Source organism: Lupinus angustifolius, chromosome LG16, assembly GCF_001865875.1.
Source record: "Lupinus angustifolius cultivar Tanjil chromosome LG16, LupAngTanjil_v1.0, whole genome shotgun sequence".
NCBI classification, from domain to species: domain Eukaryota; kingdom Viridiplantae; phylum Streptophyta; class Magnoliopsida; order Fabales; family Fabaceae; genus Lupinus; species Lupinus angustifolius.
The window spans coordinates 19,097,631-19,120,123 of record NC_032024.1 but is presented as its reverse complement, the minus strand read 5'-3'; the positions used below and the strand labels follow the sequence as shown (position 1 = coordinate 19,120,123).

The 22,493-nt window shown below is 34.5% G+C and overlaps 1 protein-coding gene across 2 annotated transcripts; it reads right to left on the bottom strand.

Moving 5' to 3' along the window:
* LOC109328988 (40S ribosomal protein S21-like) lies at positions 3,419–5,993 on the bottom strand. 2 transcript variants are annotated; one of them, XM_019562643.1, is made up of 4 exons: positions 5,888–5,993; positions 5,707–5,791; positions 5,479–5,611; positions 3,419–3,671 (listed from the first exon to the last, which is right to left on the bottom strand). In XM_019562643.1, exons 2-4 carry the CDS (start codon positions 5,754–5,756, stop codon positions 3,606–3,608), a joined length of 249 nt encoding a protein of 82 aa, XP_019418188.1. In that variant the 5' UTR covers positions 5,757–5,791; positions 5,888–5,993; the 3' UTR covers positions 3,419–3,605. The 2 variants fall into 2 exon arrangements, with proteins under 2 accessions (XP_019418188.1, XP_019418189.1); XM_019562644.1 differs by having other exon boundaries at positions 5,891–5,959.

The following is a 22,493-nucleotide window of genomic DNA, read 5'->3' as shown; positions in this document are numbered from 1 at the left end:
GATTTAACAAAATAAAAAACAAAAAACTTCAATACTGAACACAAGAAAGAAAAATGTGGGTAGGGAAACACAAAGTGTATATCGCTACACTAGTTATAATTAATATAATACATTTATCTTTACTAATGACATTATTTGCAACATAAAACTCTATTATTGAAATTGTTCAATGACTAACTTTGTTATTAACAAATAACAACTATTGAGTTGAAGTTTTGAATTCTTACTGTGTCATTCCAAGAATATTAATTATTCATTCATAAACCAACTGTGGTCAATACGATATGGTACAGTTTGACTATAATTTTTTTAGTATTGATCATTTTTAAATTCTATATGGATGATATAATTATCTTACTAAATCAGTATCTACTAGTTTTCATTTAAACCGGGCGTTAGGATACTGTTTTGATAAATGTGAAAAATCCATTTCCCCAAGATTATTTACACATTTCCCTTTTTCCATGTTTGAGTTGTCCCAATTTCCTTAAATCTTCAATTTAATTTGTTTCCTTAAAAGCCAAACAAACTTGTGACTTTTTTTTATTATAAAAAGCAATTAAAAATAAAATGGATCCTTGGTTAGTCGACATGGTCCATATGAACTTCCCAAGAAACATTTTTTTGTAATATTTGTTAGGTACGCGGATTTTGATCATTTTTCTATTATGTTGGATGATATGATGTTAGAGGCTCAATAATTGGCATTGTTATAGAAAATGTTTTATTAGATCATGTGATAACCAAAATGTCAAATGTTCGATTCTTAGTGCCATACTTGTTGAGAGAAAAATTCAAGTAATAATACTTCGAGTGAATATACTTGTGTCAAAAACATTGTCCTTGACTCAAAATGGATTAATGTCTTCCCATTGACTTGGAAACAAGTTACCCAAAAAACAAAAGGAGGATGTTTATTACAAAATTCTAGAAAGTGAAATCAAAATAATATATCAAAGAATCATACATTTATAGAGAGAAAAAATGAAAAATGAATATTTTTTAATTAAATGTGTTTTAATCCAATATAAAAAATATTTAGAAAATAATTCATGTAAGAATAATTATTATTATAACTAGTGCTCGGCAAATACTTTACTTTTTTTATGCAATTAAATATTTAATTTTTATATAATTAAAATATCTTTTAGAATGTCCAATTTAAGATGAGAGAAATAGTTTCAACTTACAAGTAATGTTTTGGTTGTAATTACCTATGATTATATGATTTTTTGTACAAATTAAAAATGTTAAAGGCCAAATAGGAAAGTAGAAATTAATAATTATACAATATTTTAGCTCTATATATAGTATAGGTAAATGTAAACAATTAATATAAACCATTTAATCAAAAAGTAAATGCACATAACATTTAAGTGATCATATAATCATTAAATAACTTTTAATGTTATTTATTTATGTACAAATACAAGAAAAACAAGGAGAATTATACAAAGTGTAATATTTATATATTGTTATTGTTACAAATAGTACATCATTCATCATTTATATGCATTTTTTTTTAAGAGTGAGTGATGATTGAAAATAAATTATAGATGGTAGACTGATAATGTATTAAACTCTTACACTGACACTGTATATACTTTTTCTTTTTGGGTAAAGTCTCCCTAAACTATATATATTTACCCGTAATCATCATGAACTACTTTTTCCTTAATTATGCATTAATCTTTATTAGTTGATGAAGTTGATCTCTATTGAAATATATTGTTAAATTATTAATATGTGAAGAAGGATTATAAATAAGTGAAAAAGATGTTAGGTAATTTTAAGAGTTAGAAGTGGTTAAAAAGTCATGTTTATATATACAAAATTAAATAATAACGAACATTCAATTTTAAAAATATATTGAAATCTTTATTAGAGTAAGTGATTATCATCCCTTAACCAATATATAGATTTTTAGTAATGTTTTCTTTTTTTTTTGAAAGATAAGAGGATGTTGAATTTTTTGTTAGAATTATTGGTGTTACCCGTGAGCCTTAGTACAACAGTTAAGTTGCTTTGTATTTGTTTTTATCATTTTTTGTTTTCATTTTCAATGAAATTGGAAAATGAGTCTAAAAACATGTTTATCTTTTTGTTTTACATTTCATATTTCAGAAATCATAAGCTTAATTTCTGAAAATTTTGAAGAAAAAATATCATTCCGATCATTGTCAATAATAAAACAATGACATTTCATCTAATTTTTTAAGACTTTTTGCTTAATTTGTTGCATATTTTTGATGTTTTAACATTTTCATGTTATATCAAATCTTTTGTTGTTTTGGAAACCTAATGTAAAATTATATTTTATTTTCCAACTATATCCTTATATGTATTACTCATCTTTTCATTACATGTTTCTTCATTCTTTTGTAATACAGTTTTTATTGTACATTAAATGTGATTGTTTTAATCAAATTATATGTAATTTTTATATCATTTAATAATTTCTTAAAGGATGTGCACAATCTTAAACATAAAAAAAATATTACTCTTTCCAGTAATCAACTAAATAGTAAAATCAATCGATGAGTACCTCCGGACCATCATACATCTTTATGATAAAATTTATTACTTTATATCTCAACATTTCTCCGTTTCTCTTATAATATTATTGAAATAGTTTGACAATGAACAAAATAATATATGATTTTGGTATAAAATTGACATCCCTTGAAGTTACTTCAACCTTAATTAAATAATAGAGCACTTGAATGTTACTAATTTATTTTAACTTTTTTGGAAAGCATTTGCTACTATATTTATGATCTTCCATACATCTTTGTCGTAGCTAATGATCAAGTCCAACAATCCAACAATTAAATGTTAAATATATTGTTGAGTTGAAATTGAAAAGAAAATGCAAATTTCAAATATGAATACATCCTATAAAAGTATCTGATTGACTACTTAAGTGATTAAAAGTGTCAAATTGTGAAGTTTATAGTGAATGATTTTGAAAATGAATATGATAAGAACAAACATGTTTTCAGGAAATGAAAACATAAAAATGAAAAATTGTTTTTTGAAAATGAAAATACAAGGAAAAAAAACATTTTTTGAAACCAAACACACCTTTATTTATTGATATTAAAGTCATAAATTCAAATTTGAAACAACATTTTATGCAAGAAGGCTTCATACATTTTATGTATGTCATGTAACCCAACACAGAAAAACTTGTGTGAAAATGTATTCATATAGAGACCACCAATAAAATCTTGGCAATATATTAACAATTAATTTAGTTCTAATTAAAATTAAATTCTAAACGATAGGATTGCTCATGTTTTTTAACATAGGACGAGTTTGATGAATGATCAATGTAATGTGTTGTTGTGACATGGAGGGATGGACAAGCAGAATTTTCTTAACTCTTAAACAAAAATTCTGTAGTTAAACCAAAGCCTAAAAAATATCACCATAGCATAAAACTATGCTTGAAATATTAGGAAACAACCAAATATTTTAAGTGCACAGACAAGCAGTAAAAAAAACAAAACCAGTTGAAGGTGTCAGGAAATTCAAAACAAATATTGCAATAAGCAGATCAAGAAACTTGATTATGAGAATACATGACAAACTCTCATGCACTCCTACTGTTGCTTCACTTCAGTCTTCTTCTTTGTCCACAAGCGATCTAGTGCACTGTCGGCATCGCCCTGGAAATATAAAATGGAAACACAATTCTTAAAATCATATTATTAAGATGCATCTATGGAAACATGGAGGTATATTTCGAAGTGCAAAAATATAATAAATTACACAATTTCCTAACATTACATAGAAATAACCCTAAACCATAAACTCACCAATCTTATAATATAAACTATCTTAGCAGGATTACAAAATGAAAGAAAGAAGCACAAGGAATGACTAAAGATACAAAACCATAGAAGAATATCATATGCAAATGAAATCAAGAATGCAAATACTTGGACACCGATCCAAGTGTTAATGGAGATAGAAAATTGAGATATCATGTAATGGCAACCAAAAGTGCCTATGCAACAATCAACAGTTTAACCCAAACTCAAACATTAACTGAGATACCAATAACGTCAATCAACATTAGGGGTATAAACACATCAGCTAAGCTTTGCCTTACACGGGCTGGGCCTACAAAAAATATAGCAGCCTAGGCCTAGCATGTTTACTAATTTTTTAAAATTAAATCATAGGCCCGACCTGTTTAAAAGTCTGGCATATAAGCATAATTAAAAGGCTATTCTGTTATAAGGCCTTTAAATCGGCCAACCAGCCTCCCCTTAAATAGAATAACAAGTCTGCTTTTAAATAGGTCTATCTAGCACCAACAATGAAATTAAATTTTTATATATTTTATATTCAAATTTCACATATAATAATTCTATTTAAAATTTTATATTAAAATGATGATATAAATAATATGGGAAGGGATCCACTTAACCAAGGAGTAACTTAAAAAGTCACTCCCCATCCTATCCATCTCTTTAATTATAACTAATGGCTAAGTTTTATTCACTAAGGCAGACAAGTTATGCTACGCCCCTTTGTCTACTTTCATGTAGAGCCCATTACTCTTACTTTTATGTTGAATTTTATTTTTTCGTCGACATTTAGATCTAAAATTATAAAGCCTAATATATAACTTATTGGATCAACTTACTGAAAGAGTAACAAAAAGTAATTTGGTGGAATATTTTCATGGATTGAAATGCAAGTGGAGTTTTTCTAAATTGCGGAATCATGGTTCTCTTTTAAGATTACTAGGATATCACACTCAAAATAACAAAGTTTTAAGCTTCGGTGGTAGTAAATTAATGGGTCTCCTTTAATTTTTTGCTAGCAATTAAACATATGATTGTAGTACTTGGACCTTTTTCACCCTGGTAACAAGAATTAAAAAAATACAGAAGTATACACACGTAAACTAGAAAAAAGGATTGCAGCATATCAATATGCAAAACTTAAGAAGAGAAGGGAAATGGTGGGAGCAAAAGAGTTGTGGTTTGGAGAAAGTGACACAACGATTTAGTGAATAAATAGGTTGAGCCATTAGGCTAAATAGACATTTTAGATTAGCCCAAGCGGGAAAAAATAGGTTTTTTAATAAGTTTTAACAATACCTGTTAATGAAAAGAAGTCAGCCTGACATTGTCATATGTCAGGTAATACCTTTTTTCCACACTTACCTAGCAGCAATTTAACGTCTAACACAATAGACAACTAACATAATTCTCAAAACTAAAGGAGTGACTTTTTACGAGTTGGTTTTCAAAGGACGGTGGAGGGAAGGGAAGAGGAAAGTTTGGGAGCCATGAAATGCAATCGTAAAATGGATCTCAATACTTCCCCTCCAAAAACCACAAGAGATGTTAATGTAATTTCTTGTAAAGCCTAAAGAGATACTTAAACTCATTATCCATTGATCACAAAATCAAATCATAAATAACAAGAGAGAAAATGATGAAATAAAAAAATAGTGACCTGGGCACGAATGTAACCAGAAAGAGCAAATGTCGAAAAATTTCCATTGTAGACACCACTCTCATCCAAATGTCCAACGTTGATCTGAACAGAAGCATGATCCTTTGAAGTTATCAATCGATTTGTTGCGGAACTGCACCATTTTTAAATAAATAATTAAAAAACTAAATCTCAAATTACAAAATTAAATAAAAAATAAATCAGAAAATAAGATTGTAGAGTTTGTACCATTTCCTAGGAATGTAAAGCTCGGTGATTTGTCCTTCTTCGTTCTGCATCTTGTAAGTACTGCGTTTATCAGAGATCTATGAACCTGAATTAGAGAAAATAATAGGGTGATTATAAACAGTATATTGATACGACAATATTCAAATTCAAATAGAAACAATGGGAAGCAGAGAGAACGAACCACAGAGAAGGAGGCGAAGAGTGAAGAAGATGAGTGCTTAAAGAGTGATCAGAAAACGCGAGTCCTGTGTGTTAAATCCCAAAACCAAACCCTAGTTTTCTTGTTCTATTGGGCCGGGCTACTCTATGTTTAGATAATGCAAGGGCTTCATTTTAACCTAGGCAAAAAAAACTCAAACTATAATTATATATATATATATATATATACTAGCATGTCGATCGACCTAAATTCTTATTTTTTCTGATATAAAATATATTATATTCATATTATATCTTTTAAAAATTAATTTAAATCTATGAAATGTAATATATATATATATATAAACACAATGTAGAGTAAAGATTTATAAAGTAACATGTGATAGTTAAAAAAAGCATAGAACATGTTAGCAAGTCAAAAGAGAAAAGATGAATTAAGCGAACAAAAAACAGGATAAAACATCCAAAAAACCTACCAATGGTGGGCCTAAATACTCCATCTCCCTCACCCAAATGGAACGGGTAACCACATACCAGCCCCAAGCCACCTTCGTAGTTCCAAGGCGACTATCTCGTCATGGACAGTAAAGCTACTCTCTTCAAAGAGGTAATGATCATAATTCCCCAAATTGTGATCCCAAGATTAGTGGAAGGAAAACCACTTCTCACTAGTCAAGCGATACGCCCAAGACGTGTGTCCCTTCCACACATGGATAGGTAGAAACTCATCTTCCAGTCCCCGAGAATCAGATCGGAAGGATTAAACAGTACCCTATCCCTCCTCGGCTGAAGGCATGTCCATCCACGATGCCTCGCTTACTCTTCATCTCTATTTGTATGACTTGTCACCCGTAACATCCAAAGTAATCCTTAAGGGAGTGAGGAAGTCTTCTTTCTTGACAAAAGAGGTCAAAACCCCGAATAAACCTACATGCATTGAGATGGAGTTGGAGAGGGGCCACATAAAGGTGATGGAGGACCGAAACGCACTACTCATCCAGGAGGAAACAAACCCCAAGTTTTTGCAAGTAAACCTCATACATAAAGAACGAGAATCGACCTCCTTGCTCTGCTGATAAGGCAAATTGTAAGTGCACAATTATGTCGTCAAATAATAAAATATTGATCCAATGAGGACTAGAAAACTCCTTTAACTATAAAAATTAATTTATCTTTAACTCAAATAGGAATTAAAAGTGAGTTTAGAACAATTGAAGAATTGACAAGAATAATTATGAAAATAGTAAAAAGGGATTGAAATCTAATTTAGGAAGAATTCACAAGATAAGAGTTACCGCCTTTACACTCACAAATCCTTGTTTTGCTCCTTTTCATGAACTTTAAGTTATGAGGGTGAATTGCTCTTTGATATGTGTTATCTTCTCTCGAGCTCCGACACGTGTACTCAATTGAAATCGCACCTACTTTCGTAGTACAATTATCAATCAAATCTTTTACTTGGATCTTTCAATCCAATCGTTTCGTAGTAACCCAACGTGAATTCTAGAACCTCTGAGAATCCTAATACTACTCTCGTGAATTAGGATTCTAGTTTGAATAAATGAATAGTCACGATAGTTGGTTTCACCTCTTGGTCATTCTCCAATGTATCTAAAATGTGTAATTTGTTGGCCAGACAACTCACACGAATAAAACTCAGTTTAATGATTCAAATCACAACACTCAATAAAATAGAAGTAAGAACAAGTATTTATTGAATGTAAAAGGGCATAGCCCCAATCCTAGAAACAAATAGAATTACTCATTCATGATGGAGAAGAGAATACCAAATTCTAAATTAGAGAATTGTAATGTAAAGTGTAAAGTGTTTCATCCTTGAGGGAGAAACCTCATTTATCCTAATTACAATATATTAGGCTAAGTCCAACAAAATAAATCTAAAAAATAGGAATATAATTTAACATCTATGACTTCTTTTGCCCATTCAACTGGTCTTCACATAGCCTCAATACTGAATTTCATATTCTTGCACTCAATCTCTACTCTTTTTGGCTTTAATCCATCCAAACTACACAACATAATAAAAAACACTCGCTCGACCCGAACAAAGAGAAATAAAAGCTAAAAACAATCCTAAAGTCCTAATTATGTCCTAAAATGCAAGTTAAATGCAATGCAAATGTAGCATAATTTCACACTCATCAAATCCCCCCAAATTTATCTCTTGATTGTCCTCAAGTAAGTATTATGTTTAACTTGCACAATTATGTATGAATGATGATATAGAAACCATGACCCAAAATAAAAAGCAATCTCATGTTAGTTTTGAAACAATCCACACATCAAGACAAAACAATCATAAACAAATTTAATTCAAGCTAAGTCTTTGAGTCATAGCAACTGCATGAATTAGGGTCACTCTTCTTTCACCACTCTCATGTGTTTAAATGTCATAGTGCTTCGGTCAAAAAAATATTATGAAAGTAAATTAACATAGGCTTGGTTATAGACAAAATTGCCACTAACTGTATTTTGAATGCATACAAAAATCAAGAGGTCTTTAAATGGTTGTAATGAAGCCAATGTGAATGACTTAAGGTGAGATAGTCAAAGAAAGGGTAATTCAAAAGACTTCAAAATGTTTCCCAAAATACTTAAACATTTTAGACATCTGATTGAAGCATTGAGATTATCTTAATAGACATTATTTTATCATGTGATCTTTTTTCAATCAACTTTTCTCCTTACAACATATTTTTTTCCAGTCTCTTCTCTTTTAGTATACTTTGTATTTCTTTTTTTCTTTCTCTTTTATTCCTTTTTTTGAGATTTCCTAAAAGAGAAAGGGTGAAATTAATTTATTTATTTTCTTCTTCACTTTTTTATGGATTCTTTCATCACATGACTTTTTTTACCTTTCTCAATGCTTCAACCAAACATCATAAATTACCCCAAACCATCATTTGAGTAGCTATGAAAAATCATTAAAGTTCAGGCTCAAAAGTGGACAACTAATGAGTTTTCAATGTTTATAGCAAGCAGTTGAAGGTCAAAAGAAAAAGTTATAATGTCCTCTATCATTTTAATGCATACAAACAGACTTCAATCTTGAAGCGGTCACAATCAAGTTCTAGAATGTACAATCATAGAAAATTATGCACTCATGAAAGAAAAAAGAGTTTACGCAATTGTCAATTCAAATCAGAACTGTTTTGTGTTTGGCCCAAGTTTCTCACATTTGGTACATTCAAGAGAAGTTATGAAATAAATACATTTATTTAACGATCATCATTCATGCATACTTTTTCATTTAAGGCAGATAGACAATACATAAAATAAAGAAGAAAATAAATGAGATATGAAACATATGCTAAATGCATGATAATATGAATATTCAACCTAAAAAATTTAAAATTTATATGGTATACATGACATGAATGAACTATCTAAATGTAAAACCCTCTCCAGCTTAGAAATTTACATTATCCTCAATGTAAAAATCTATACAATAAGAGAAAGAGAAAGAAAACCCACGGGTTAGGAAGGAAGTGTCCTTAACTCATCTGTCAATTATAAGTGGTTGGCTTCATTGGGTTTAGTGGAAGTACCTGCAAAAGAAGAGAAAAATATCTCAAATGGCTCATATGACCCAGATGGACTAGGTGCAAATATCATATTTGAATGGGCAGCTAATAGGAATTGTCGTATTACAGTTTTCCATGTAATTTTTATTTTTATTTTCTAGAGTTTATGATTTTTATTATGACTGACACTATATATATTCCTTTACAAAGGCTCCAAACTCAGGGAGACAATAAAACCGACACTAAAAATACTAAAATTAATGAATTAAAAAAAATGTACCTCCAACGTGGGTTGCCTTCCACGAAACGCTCATTTAACGTTATTAGCTTGACGGTTGATCCTTGCGCATCACGCAGGATCCCATGAACTCATACTCAAGAATAGTGGGTGTGTTTTTACTTTCATTTTAGGCGCTTTCCCTTTCTCCCAATTATCATATTTATGTATGACCCTCCAGCTCTCCTCATGCGGGTTGTATGAGAGTGTTTGAACTTGCATTTATAGATTCATTATCCACAGCCACTTCCTCAACCAAATTTGAAGTGTCACCTCCCAACATGCTTCTCTCCAATAGATTCTCATATTTCACTTTAGGCACTTCCTCCTTCACTACTTGGTTCAACATATCAATCATGCAACACGAGTCCTCAAGAGAAAGTTATTTAATAAATTTGGCAATATCAAGTTCAACATTTTCATCCTCTATCCTTAAAGAAAGTTTTCCATTTTAACATCAATTATAGCATCAAAGGTAGCCAAAAATGGTCTACCTAGTATGATTGAAATACGTGTATCTTCTTCCATCTCTAATATTACAAAATTCGTTTGAATGTAAAATTTTCCAACTTTGATAGGAACATCCTCCAAGATGCCTATAGGAAATTTAACTGACTTATCCGCTAATTGAAGTGATATAGTAGTGGGTTTTAGTTCACCCACTTCCATTTTTTTACATACGGGTAAGGGCATGAGGCTCACACTTGCCCATAAGTCACATAAAGTATGGTCAAAATTAGTATTACCAATTAAGCAAGGGATAGTGAAACTACCAGGATCTTTTAGTTTTGGAGGCAATTTATTTTGAATTAAAGCACTGCACTCCTCAGTTAAAGTAATTATTTCGTAATCGTCTAGTCTTCTCTTTTTAGATAGAATATCCTTAAGAAATTCCATGTACGTAGGCATCTCCTACAGTGCCTCACTAAAGGACAGTTTGATATATAATTTCTTAAGGATATCTAAGAATTTCCCATATTTCTTTTCTAACTTTTCCTTTTCAATTCTCTGGGGGAAAAGAATTGGTAGTACATATGGTGGTGGAGCTACATACTTAGACATATTTTCAGAATTTTGTTCCTCTTCAGGGAGTTGTGTCTCAGTATGTTTTTCTTCCACTTGTATATCATTTTCAGTTCGTAGAACATCATTGAGTTCATTCTCATTCCTTAATCGGATAGCCTTACAATATTGATTATTTGAATTTTTCTTTGGTTGTCCTGGAAACATCCATATTTGCCTATTAAAGTTGCTAGCTTGTTGGGCAATTTGTGTTTCTAACATTTTCCCTGTGTGGTTAGGTTTTCTATCTTAGAATTCAAATCATTTAATATTGCAACATTTTTATTAATCATTATTTGATCTTCTTGAAATTTATTAAGTTAACAAGTAATTTTTTCTGACCTTCCATTATTGTTATAAGAATGGGATCAATGAGAGAAGATTGTACCTGTGAAAACCGTGTTGGAGGTTTCCTATTACCTTGCTCATCCTAGTGTTGGTGATTTAGAGTGTTGTTACTCCTTCAGGAAAGATTGGGATTGTTCTCCCTGTATGGTGGGTTGAATTGTTGTCCGCTCCTCTCCTTATAGTCACAACAATTGCATGATTCAGGTTGTACATTAGCCGAAGCTCCATGTACAAGTTCAGTGAATTGTTTGCATTCAGACCACTCATGCCCTTTTGCTCCACACCACTCACATGTTGTTTTAGATCCAATAATATTAGCATGGTATTTTTTCAGCTTTCCTAACCTTTGAGAAAGGTTCTCCTATGTGGAAATTACCTTTTCCATTTTACTGTCTGAATATTGTGCACCAGAGTCTCTTCTTGGATAGTGATGATAACCTCGTTGTGGATTGTCTTTGTTGTAGGATTGTTTCTTGTGAAAGTCTTTTTTAGCTTTGATTGTACTTTGTATTTGTTTGATATGCTTTGTACTTTTAGTTTGAAGTTGTCTCGGTTGGACTTGAAGAATAAATTTGTGAATGATTTGATGATGGAATGAAGTGATCTCGGTTGGAATGATGGAATTGATGAAGTTCTGAAGTGAATATGTGTAGTTGATCATGGTTGTTGGAATGAATGGGATGATTTCTCACGGTTTGGTTGTTTAGAATGTAGGTTGGTATGTTTGTAAGTAATTGTGAAGGTGGTAGGGGAATTGGAATTATATGGTGCCACAAACAATGAGATTTGTTTGATAAGCCTTGTGAAGTTCGCCACAAGAGAATGATACTCTTGATAAGAACAATGGTTCTTGACTCAGTCAAGGAGCTAGGAGAAAACTTACTAACAATGGTTATTCAAAATAAAATTCAATCTACTTTATTTCTTGTGCATTCGGTTCATAATATAGAGAGAAAAATTTAGGCTTAAATTGCCATAATCAAAAGAAATGAAAAGATAAACCAATCATATCTAATCTCAAATCTAATCTTCATGTGTTGGTCGAATGGTGATGGTGGATTTGATTTGAGATTGCCTTGATGAGTGGTTGAAATAATCTCTTCCTTTATCTTCATGTTGATGATATAATTTTATCCTTCTTTTGATTACTTGGCTGAAAATTAGATTAGGAGATTATTATCTTGTGAAGATTAGATCTTCCTTAATTATAGTCGTGTGGGGGATGGTCTTCCTTGTTTCTAGCCGTGTGCTCTTTTGGCTCTATCTTTCCCTCCATGCTTTCATCAATATACTCTATCTCCTTGTTCTATCTCCAAGTGTGGTCGGGCCTCCCTTCCTACAAGACATGAACCTTAATTAAAAACAAATGTAATAAAATGACATCAATTTAAAGACATGATAAATAAAAGTCCTAAACTAGTGTGAGTTTAAGACAAATTCCCACTTATTTATGGTCCTAATTACTAATGTAAGAACTAAAGAGATCAAGGTGGATCCACCCTTAGGCTCTGGCCTTCCTTGAGCTCTTCATTAAGACTTATGCAAATTAAAGCCTTCTTTTCATGCTTGGTCCCATTTGCACTTGCTTTCATGATGGAGAATATGAGTTGCTGAAGTGCTTCATGGGCCTTTGTGGTCTTAGCTCTAGTCATAGATCCTCCTAAGCCATGTAAAGGATCTTCAATGATGTTATGTCCCAATGGGTTTACATCGTCCCCCCTTCTTCGAAAGAATTCGACCACGAATGAGCATTTTTATCACTCGTATCAAAGAAAGTTAAGTCAGCCACATTCAAAGTAGCACTAATATTTTGATACTCACTAGGTAAGTCCAGCTTGTATGCATTGTTGTTTATCTTTTCCAAGACTTGAGAAGGGTCGTCTCCCTTAGGTTGAAGCTTTGATTTCCTTTGAGATGGAAATCTCTATTTTATCATATGGATCCAAACCCAATCTTCTGGTTCGAAGATGACTTCTTTTCTTCCCTTGTTGGTTGATCTTACATAGCTTTCAGTTCTCTTTTCAATTTGTTCCTTCACCTTCTCATGTAGTTTCTTCACATACTCAGCCTTGGCTTTACCATCTTTATGTTTCAACAATGATGTACATGGAAAAGATAATAAATCAATGGGAATTAGTGGGTTCAAACCATAAACAATTTCAAATGGTGAATATTTTGTTGCACTATGAGTTGCCCTGTTATAGGCAAACTCCACGTGGGGAAGGCACTCTTCCCATGCCTTTAAGTTCTTCTTTAGGACAACCCTCAACAAGGTAGAGAATGTCATATTTACTACTTCATCTTGCCCATATGTTTGAGGATGGCATGTGGTAGAGAAAAGAAGCTTTGTGCCACGCTTCCCCCAAAGGGTTTTCCAAAAGTGACTTAGGAATTTGGCATCCCTATCACTCACTATGCTCCTTGGTAAGCCATGTAACCTTACCACTTCTTTCATAACCCTGCAATATGACAAGCATCATCAATTTTTTTGCAAGGTATAAAATGAGCCATTTTAGAAAATCTATCCACTACAACAAAAATTGAATCTTTGCCACTCTTAGTTCGTGGTAAAGCAACCACGAAATCCATGGATAAGTCTATCCATGGTGAATCAGGGACGGGCAATGGAGTGTAAAGTCCATGAGGCATGGCCTTGGACTTAGCCCGTTTGCAAGTAATGCATTTTTCACATAAAAGTTGAACATCACGCCTCATATGAGGCCAATAAAAGTGATCATGCAATATATCAAGGGTCTTTTGGGAACCAAAATGACTCATCAACCCCCCTTCATGGGCTTCTCTTAAAAGTAAATCCCTTACAAAACTTTTAGGGATACAAAGTCCTTTATCTTTAAAAAGAAACCTTTCATGCATATAATAACCCTCACGGACTGAATTCATACACTTGGCATATGGTGTAGCAAAATCAGGGTCATGTTCATACAAGTCCTTCACACATTCGAGACCTAAGAGCTTGGTCTCTAAGGTAGCAATCAAAGCATGTCTTCTTGATAAGGCATCAACTACCACATTAGCTTTTCCCTTTTTGTGTTTCACCACATAAGGGAATTGCTCTAGAAATTCCACCCACTTGGCATGTCTTTTGTTAGTTTTCCTTGCCCCTTTAAATATTTAAGTGACTTATGATCACTATGAATAACAAATTCTTTAGGCAATAGATAATGCTGCCAAGTTTGTAAGGCCCTCACTAGGGCATAAAGCTCCTTATCATATGTGGAGTAGTTAAGGGCAACCCCCCCTAACTTCTCACTAAAATAGGCAATAGGATGCTCATCTTGCATTAGTACAGCTTCAATTCCAACATTGGAAGCATCACACTCAATTACAAAAGATTTTGAAAAGTTTGGTAGTCTCAATATTGGAGCGTGTGTGAGCTTCTCTTTTAGCATTTTGAAGGCTTCTTCTTGATTATCACCCCAATGAAACCCCACATTCTTTTTGACCACTTCATTTAGAGGTGCAGCCAAGGTACTAAAGTCCTTGACAAACCTTCTATAAAAACTTGCAAGGCCATGAAAACTCCTTACATCTGTGGTGCTCTTTGGAGTGGACCATTCTTGGATAGCCTTTATTTTTTCAGGATCTACGTGTATCCCATTAGAACTGATTATGAAACCAAGGAATATCACGTGATCAACACAGAAGCTGCACTTCTCAAGGTTGGCGTATAGCTTCTCTTTCCTTAATATAAGCAAAACACTTTTTAGGTGTTCATAATGTTCATCAAGACTCTTGCTATATATTAGGATGTCATCGAAGTACACCACAACAAATTTTCCAAGGAAATCCCTTAGAACGTGGTTCATCAGCCTCATAAATGTGTTTGGCGTATTGGTTAAGCCAAAAGGCATTACGAACCACTCGTACAAGCCATATTTTGTTTTGAAGGCTATTTTCCACTCATCCCCTTCCCTAATCCAAATATGATGGTACCCACTCTTCAAATCCACTTTTGAGAAGATGCAGACACCATGTAATTCTTCTAAGAGATCATCCAATCTAGGAATGGGATGTCTATACTTGACCGTGATGTTGTTCACAACCCTACAATCAGTGCACATCCTCTAGGCTCCATTTTTCTTTGGAACTAGGATGACTGGGACGACACAAGGACTTGGACTTTCTTGAACCCAACCCTTGTGCATAAATTCCTCGACTAGTTTTTGAATTTTATTAGTCTCTTCAGGATTGCTCCTATAGACAGGCCTATTGGGCAATGATGCACCAGGAATCAAGTCAATATGATGTTCAATGTCCCTTAAAGGTGGAAGACCACTAGGGACTTCTTCAGTGAATACATCATTGAACTCATTCAAGAAATCTTTTAAAAATTGAGGCATAGAAGCCTTCTCAATAGTCATGTTATTTAAGCAAAAACTTTGGCACAAAAGTAAGTACATGGACTGCCTTGTGACTAGGGCATGTTTTACTTCTCCTTTTGTGACAAAGTAGCTTTTCTTTTGATCCTTTCGATCATTATTTTTGACTTGGCTAGAGTCTATGGTTTCAGATGTGACCTCCTTTTTCTCTTGGTCTATCTTTTCTTTCAGCCTACGCTGATCATCACTCACTTGTCTTGGGGACAAGGGTGATAAGACCATCTTATGATTATTATGCATAAATGTGTATTTGTTAGTACGTCCTTCATGGGTAGCATTTTTATCATATTGCCGTGGTCTACCCAAAAGCATATGGCTGGCCTCCATATTGACGACTATGTCCTCATATTTTCCAATGGAAAAAGGGACCTCAACTTGCTTATTCACGACCATCTCCCCCACATCATTAAGCCATTGCAGCCTATATGGTGTTGGGTGTGCCTTGGTGATAAGCTTCAATTTAGACACCGTTCTTGTACTAACCACGTTAGCACAACTCCCTCCATCAATGATGAGGGTACATATATTACCTTGTACAAGGTAGCGAGAATGGAATATGTTTTCTCTTTGATTTTCCTCATGATTTCGGTTTTGACTCCTAAGGAGCCTTCTAACCATGAGTATATCACCATCGGGCATATTAAGATCACCCTCATTGTAATGTTCCTCATCACTAGCTGACTCATATTGAGACTCAATGTCCCTATTTAGAACCATCATAGTTCTTCTCGTAGGGCATTGAGACGCAATATAGCCACACCCCAAACATTTGAAGCATTTTATATCTCGGCTCCTTTGATTTGGATCAAGGGGCTGCTTACCTTGGGACTTGGTTGTCCCCACGACTTCTTTAGAACTAGGGACAATCTCTTTTGTTGCATTGCCCTCTTTCTTGGATTTATCTTTCCAAGTATTTGATGGATACTTGGTTGTTGAATTATAGGAGTATTTAGACTTCCTCCTTTTGATTTGTTGTTCTACCTTGATGGCCTTTTGGACAAGGTCATCTAACTCAACATAGGGTTGCAACTCCACAATATCCTGAATTTCAGGGTTCAACCCATGTAGGAATCGAGCCATTGTAACTTCTCGGTCCTCATGGAAGTTGGACCTAAGTAGGGCTAGCTCCATCTCCTTGAAATATTCATCAATTGATTTGCTACCTTGAGTTAACCTTTGCAGTTTTTTATGCACATATCTTTGGTAGGAACTAGGAACAAACCTCCTCCCCATCACTCTCTTCATCTCCCCCCAAGTGTTTACTACTTCCTCACCATACCTCATTCTCTCCTTTTGGATCTGGTCCCACCATACCATGGCATACTCCTTAAATTCTAGGGCAACGACCTTCACCTTTTTCTCCTCACTATAATGTTCGTATCCAAACACTTGTTCCATCTTTAACTCTCATTCATGATAAGCCTCTGGATTATTAAGTCCTAAGAATGTAGGTACTTTTATTTTTACCCCCTCCAACTTATCCTCCCTTCTCCTATCTCCACGGCCTCCTCCCTCACGGCCACCTCCCTCACGGCCACCCTCAAAATCCTCCTCCTCATACCTCCTTCTCCTATATTCCCCCTCAAACTCATCCTTCTCACGCCTACTTCTCCTCTCACCATGACCCTCCTCTTCCTCATGCCTACCTTTCCTCTCACCACGACCCTCATCCTCACGACCACCTTCATATCTCTCATCTTCTTATAGTCTACATCACTACTAGAGTCACCCTCCAGCCTCCTAACATATATTCTTATTTGATCCATTTGTCATTGTAGGGCCTGAAATTGTGTGCCTATCATAGCATGTAGCACGATTGTCCTTGGTGATAATGGAAAAATCTTCTAGACTAGCCATAATGTCACTCTCCTTACTTTTCTCTCAAGTGTTTACACTCTCTCACTTTTCTCTCAAGTGTTTAAGTGTTTCACTCTTCTCACTTTTCTCTCAAATTTCTCCTTTGATTCTTGAGTGAGTCAAGTAATCAAGTTTTAGGGTTATTTCTCCTTTCTCTCAAGTGTTTATTTGGTTTGTGGCTCGGCTGGATTGTGTGTAGGTTATAGGGTTATGTTTGTGTAGGTTTTGTGGGTTAGGGTTGGGTTTTGGTCTCGGCTTGGGGTAGGTTTTTGGGTTACGATTAGGGTTTTGTATTCGACATGATGTGTTTAGGTTAGGGTTAGGGTTTATATTCGGCTTGTGTAGGTATTTGGGATTTAAGGTTGTAGTTTGGATGATTTGTGTTTGGGGTGTCTTGGTTTTGTAGGATACTTTGTGGATGGATTTGGTTTTTGTAGGGTAATGTGTTTAGGCTATGGTTTTATGTGTGTGTATGGCTTTTGGTTCCACCCAGAGAAAGAAATTAGGTAGAAGAAGAAGAATTGTAGAAAGAAGAATTTGAAATTGCACTTACTTGTGGTGCTGCCTCAAATTCAATGCCTTAGTCTTATTTTGATAAAGATATTGTTATAGTGACTTTCAGGCAAAAACTGAGCTCTGATGACCACTTGATGACAATCTCCTTGTGGATTGTCTTTGTTGTAGGATCGTTTCTTGTGAAAGTCCTTTTTAGCTTTGGCTTTGATTGTACTTTGTATTTTTTTGATATGCTTTGTACTTTTAGTTTGAAGTTGTCTCGGTTGGACTTGAAGAATTAATTTGTGAATGATTTTATGGAATGAAGTGATCTCGGTTGGGATGATGGAATTGATGAAGTTGTGAAGTGAATGTGTGTAGTTGATGATGGTTGTTGGAATGGATGGGATGATTGCTCACGGTTTGGTTGTTTGGAATGTAGGTTGGTATGTTTGTAAGTAATGGTGAAGGTGGTAGGGGAATTGGAATGATATGGCGCCACAAACAATGAGATTTGTTTGATAAGCCTTGTGAAGTTCACCACAAAAGAATGATAGTCTTTATAAGAACAATGGTTCTTGACTCAGTCAAGGAGCTAGGAGAAAACTCACTAACAATGGTTATTCAAAATAAAATTCTATCTACTTTATTCCTTGTGCATTCGGTTCATAATATAGAGAAAAAGACTTAGGCTTAAATTGCCATAATCAAAAGGAATGAAAAGATAAACCAACCCTATCTAATCTCAAATCTAATATTCATGTGTTGGTCGAATGGTGATGGTGGATTTGATTTGAGATTGCCTTTATGAGTGGTTGAAATAATCTCTTCCTTTATCTTCATGTTGATGATATAATTTTATCCTCCTTTTGATTACTTGGTTGAAAATTAGATTAGGAGATTCTTATCTTGTGAAGATTAGATCTTCCTTAATTATAGTCGTGTGGGGGATGGTCTTCCTTGTTTCTAGTCGTGTGCTCTTTTGGCTCTATCTTTTCCCTCCAAGCTTTCATCAATATTCTCTATCTCCTTGTTCTATCTCCAAGTGTGGTCGTGCCTCCCTTCCTACAAGACACGAACCTTAATTAAAATCAAATGTAATAAAATGACATCAATTTAAAGACATGATAAAAGTCCTAAATTAGTGTGGGTTTAAGACAAATTCCCACTTATTTATGGTCCTAATTACTAATGTAAGAACTAAAGAGATCAAGGTGGATCCTCCCTTAGGCCGTGGCCTTCCTTGAGCTCTTTATTAAGACTTATGCAAATTAAATTCTTCTCTTCATGCTTGGTCCCATTTGCACTTGCTTCCATGATGGAGAATATGAGTTGTTGAAGTGCTTCTTGGGCCTTTGTGGTCTTAGCTCTAGTCAAAGGTCCTCCTAAGCCATGTAAAGGATCTTCAATGATGTTATGTCCCAATGGGTTTACATCAGATAATGTCTCCTCTCATTCACCCATTGATAATGATTGGAAACTACATTCTCTATGATCTTTGAAGCATCATCAATGCCTTTGCACATAAAGGCACCACCTGCTGAAGAGTCCAACAATTGTTGTGATGGAAAGTCTAGCCCACTGTAGAAGTTCTGAACCAGCATCCAAGGTGGAATACCATGATGAGGGCAAGCTTCGGTTAGCTCATTTAATCTTTCTCATGCCTCAGGAATTGACTCCCCATCCTTTTGACTGAAGTTTTGGATGAGGTGCCTATAGTGCACAGTTTTGGAATGAGGAAAATATTTGTTGAGAAAAGCCTCCTCCAATGTTTGCTATGTTGTTCAAATTTAAGCATTTTGATTTCTTAGCCATGTCTTAGCTCTGTCTCTAAGGGAATATGGAAACATGTGGAAACGAATAACATCTTCAGAAGCCCCATAAATCATCAATGTCTCATAGAATTTCAAGAACGAATCAGTATGGGCATTTAGATCTTCATGAGCTCCTCCTCCAAATTGGTTTTGCATCACCATTTGGATCAAAGCAGCTGACAAATAAAAGTTCTCTGCCTCAATAGTTGGGCGAATTATTCCAAGACGTGAACTACGAGCACTAGGGGCTGCATAGTCGTGAAGTGGTTTTTCATCTCGTTCAGCCATTGTTTGTACATGTGCACGTCTTTCTCTTGCTCTTTCTCTTTGTTGTCTTGTTCTTCTACGAAAAGTATTTTCTTGCTCTGAGTAGTAATTTGAACTTTGCATAAACCAAATGGGAAACCTGCAGAGGTACTAAGAAAAAGGAAAACGCATAATACACTAGAGTAAAGTAATGAATTAATTGAGAATTAAAGAAATTTTGACACGGTCCCCAACAGCAACGCCAAAAACTTGATAGGACCAATCATAAGTGCACGATTATGTCGTCAAGTAATAAAATATCGATCCTACAAGGACTATAAAACTCATTTAATTATAACAATTAATTTATCCTTAACTCAAATAGGAATTAAAAGTGAGTTTAGAACAATTGACAATTGAGAAGAATAATTATAAAAATAGTAAAAATGGATTGAAATCTAATTTAGGAAGAGTTCCCGGGATAAGGATTACCGCCTTTACACTCGCAAATCCTTGTTTTGCTCTTTTTCATGAACTTTAAGTTATGAGGGTGAATTGCTATTTGATATGTGTCATTCTCTCTCGAGCTCCGACACGTGTACTGAATTGAAGTCACACCTACTATCGTGGTACAGTTATCGATCAAATCATTTACTTGGCTCTTTCTATCCAATTGCTTCGTAGCAACCCAAGGTGAATTCTAGAAACCCCGCGAGAATCCTAATACTAGTCTCGTGAAATAGGAATATAATATAACAAAATATTGGTCTAAACCCAACAAAACAAATCTAAAAAATAGGAATATAATATAATATTTATGACTTCTTTTGGCCCTTCAATTGGTCTTCGCATAACTTCAACACTGAATTTCTTCTTCTTGCACCTAATCTCTACTCTTTTTTGCTTTAATCCATCCAAACTGCGCAACATAGCAAAAATACCCGCTCAACCCGAACAAAGAGAAATAAAGACTAAAATCAATCCTAAAGTCCTAATTATATCATAAAATACAAGTTAAATGCAATCCACATTTAGCATAATTTTACATTCATCATCTGCCTAAGTTGAAGCGAACATCATCGTCCTTCCTCGGGCACACAATGCAAAGTTGTCAGGTGATCCTTCAACCACACCGACCTCAATATACCCTAAAGAAGAAAAAGAACTCTCAATTCCAAACACCTCACGATCAACCCAACAATAACGCATGCATCCCCTCATCCTATGATCAGTAGAAGAAGCGAAGTCGCGAGCCATCTAGGACCTATCACCATAGGAAATATCAAAAATAAACTATCCAAACCCACTAACTACTATGCCACTACAAGACAAGAAACTCTATAGCTACCAGCTACCACACCACCATAAAAGAAGAAGGAAAAAGTGAAAGAGCGAGAGAAGTTACCTACGCTTTGAGAATAAAGAAAGAGCACATCTATGAAGAATAACATCAAAAACTTAAAATCCAAGAAACTAGACAACCATATAACAAGGAAGCAAGAAATGTAAAGAAAGTAAGTGACATATCCCCCACTATTTATGGAAGGATGAGGGACCCACTCAGGCTCACACCCCTTCGGTTATCATCACTATCAAAATTAAGTAGAGGCAAGGTGATCCAATGGGTGGCACAAAACTAGAAGGGCTAAATATGTTAGGGGTTAGGGCTAGACTCACCTCCACCATTCAAAAGAAACACTCAAGTGCAATTCAATGATGTCCCAAGGATCAATGCAACTCATTTATTACGCATGAAAGACAAGACAACTCATTTAATTCATGATTCGAAAAGATTATAGACATTCCACGCCTCATAAGACGTCATCATTATAGAAACGGTACAAAGCCTCCCTAGCTTACCATGTAGCGCGAAACTAAACAATGAGTGTTCAAGAAGATTGGTGAAAATGCAAACAACTCATTCAAAACAAATAGAGAGGTTATTTCTCGCATTTCGCTATACACCTAGAAGTTCCGACCACCAGACCATACAATAAAGTCTCCCAACACACCCAACTCACCTACCATATTGTTAAGCTAGGGCAACTATTCCATCTCGGTTTTAGAATACACATCACGACTGGGTAAATGCGACAATTATCGACCTATGTCCGAACAAGATAAGCATAGTCCAAACACCCTCACGCTTCAGTCGAGTAGTCTGAGCCAACATGTATTGGTTAGGCAGAAGCAACAGGATAACACATAAACATTTTTGAAACTCTATTGTCACGTCGCTTGCATGACACGAACATCTGCTATATGTCGAATGCTACCTACGCCCTACTATACATCTCAACAACAGAAAAAACGGACCAATGACGTAACAACTCATGCCAATATGAGCATAAGTCGACTGTCCACATAGTACATATCTGCCAAAGCCACCTAACATGGGAAAAACAACATTCACTTTTCTAGGATAGACCTGGTAGGCCATTTGGTTGGCCATAACTATAACATCTACAAAGGAATATTACTCTCACTTCTCCACTATAAGAATCCTCCCCTGTAAGGAAGTTTACTTAATTACTTACTTACTCTTTCACTTTATCTATTGCTTATTATTCTACATATCTCTTTC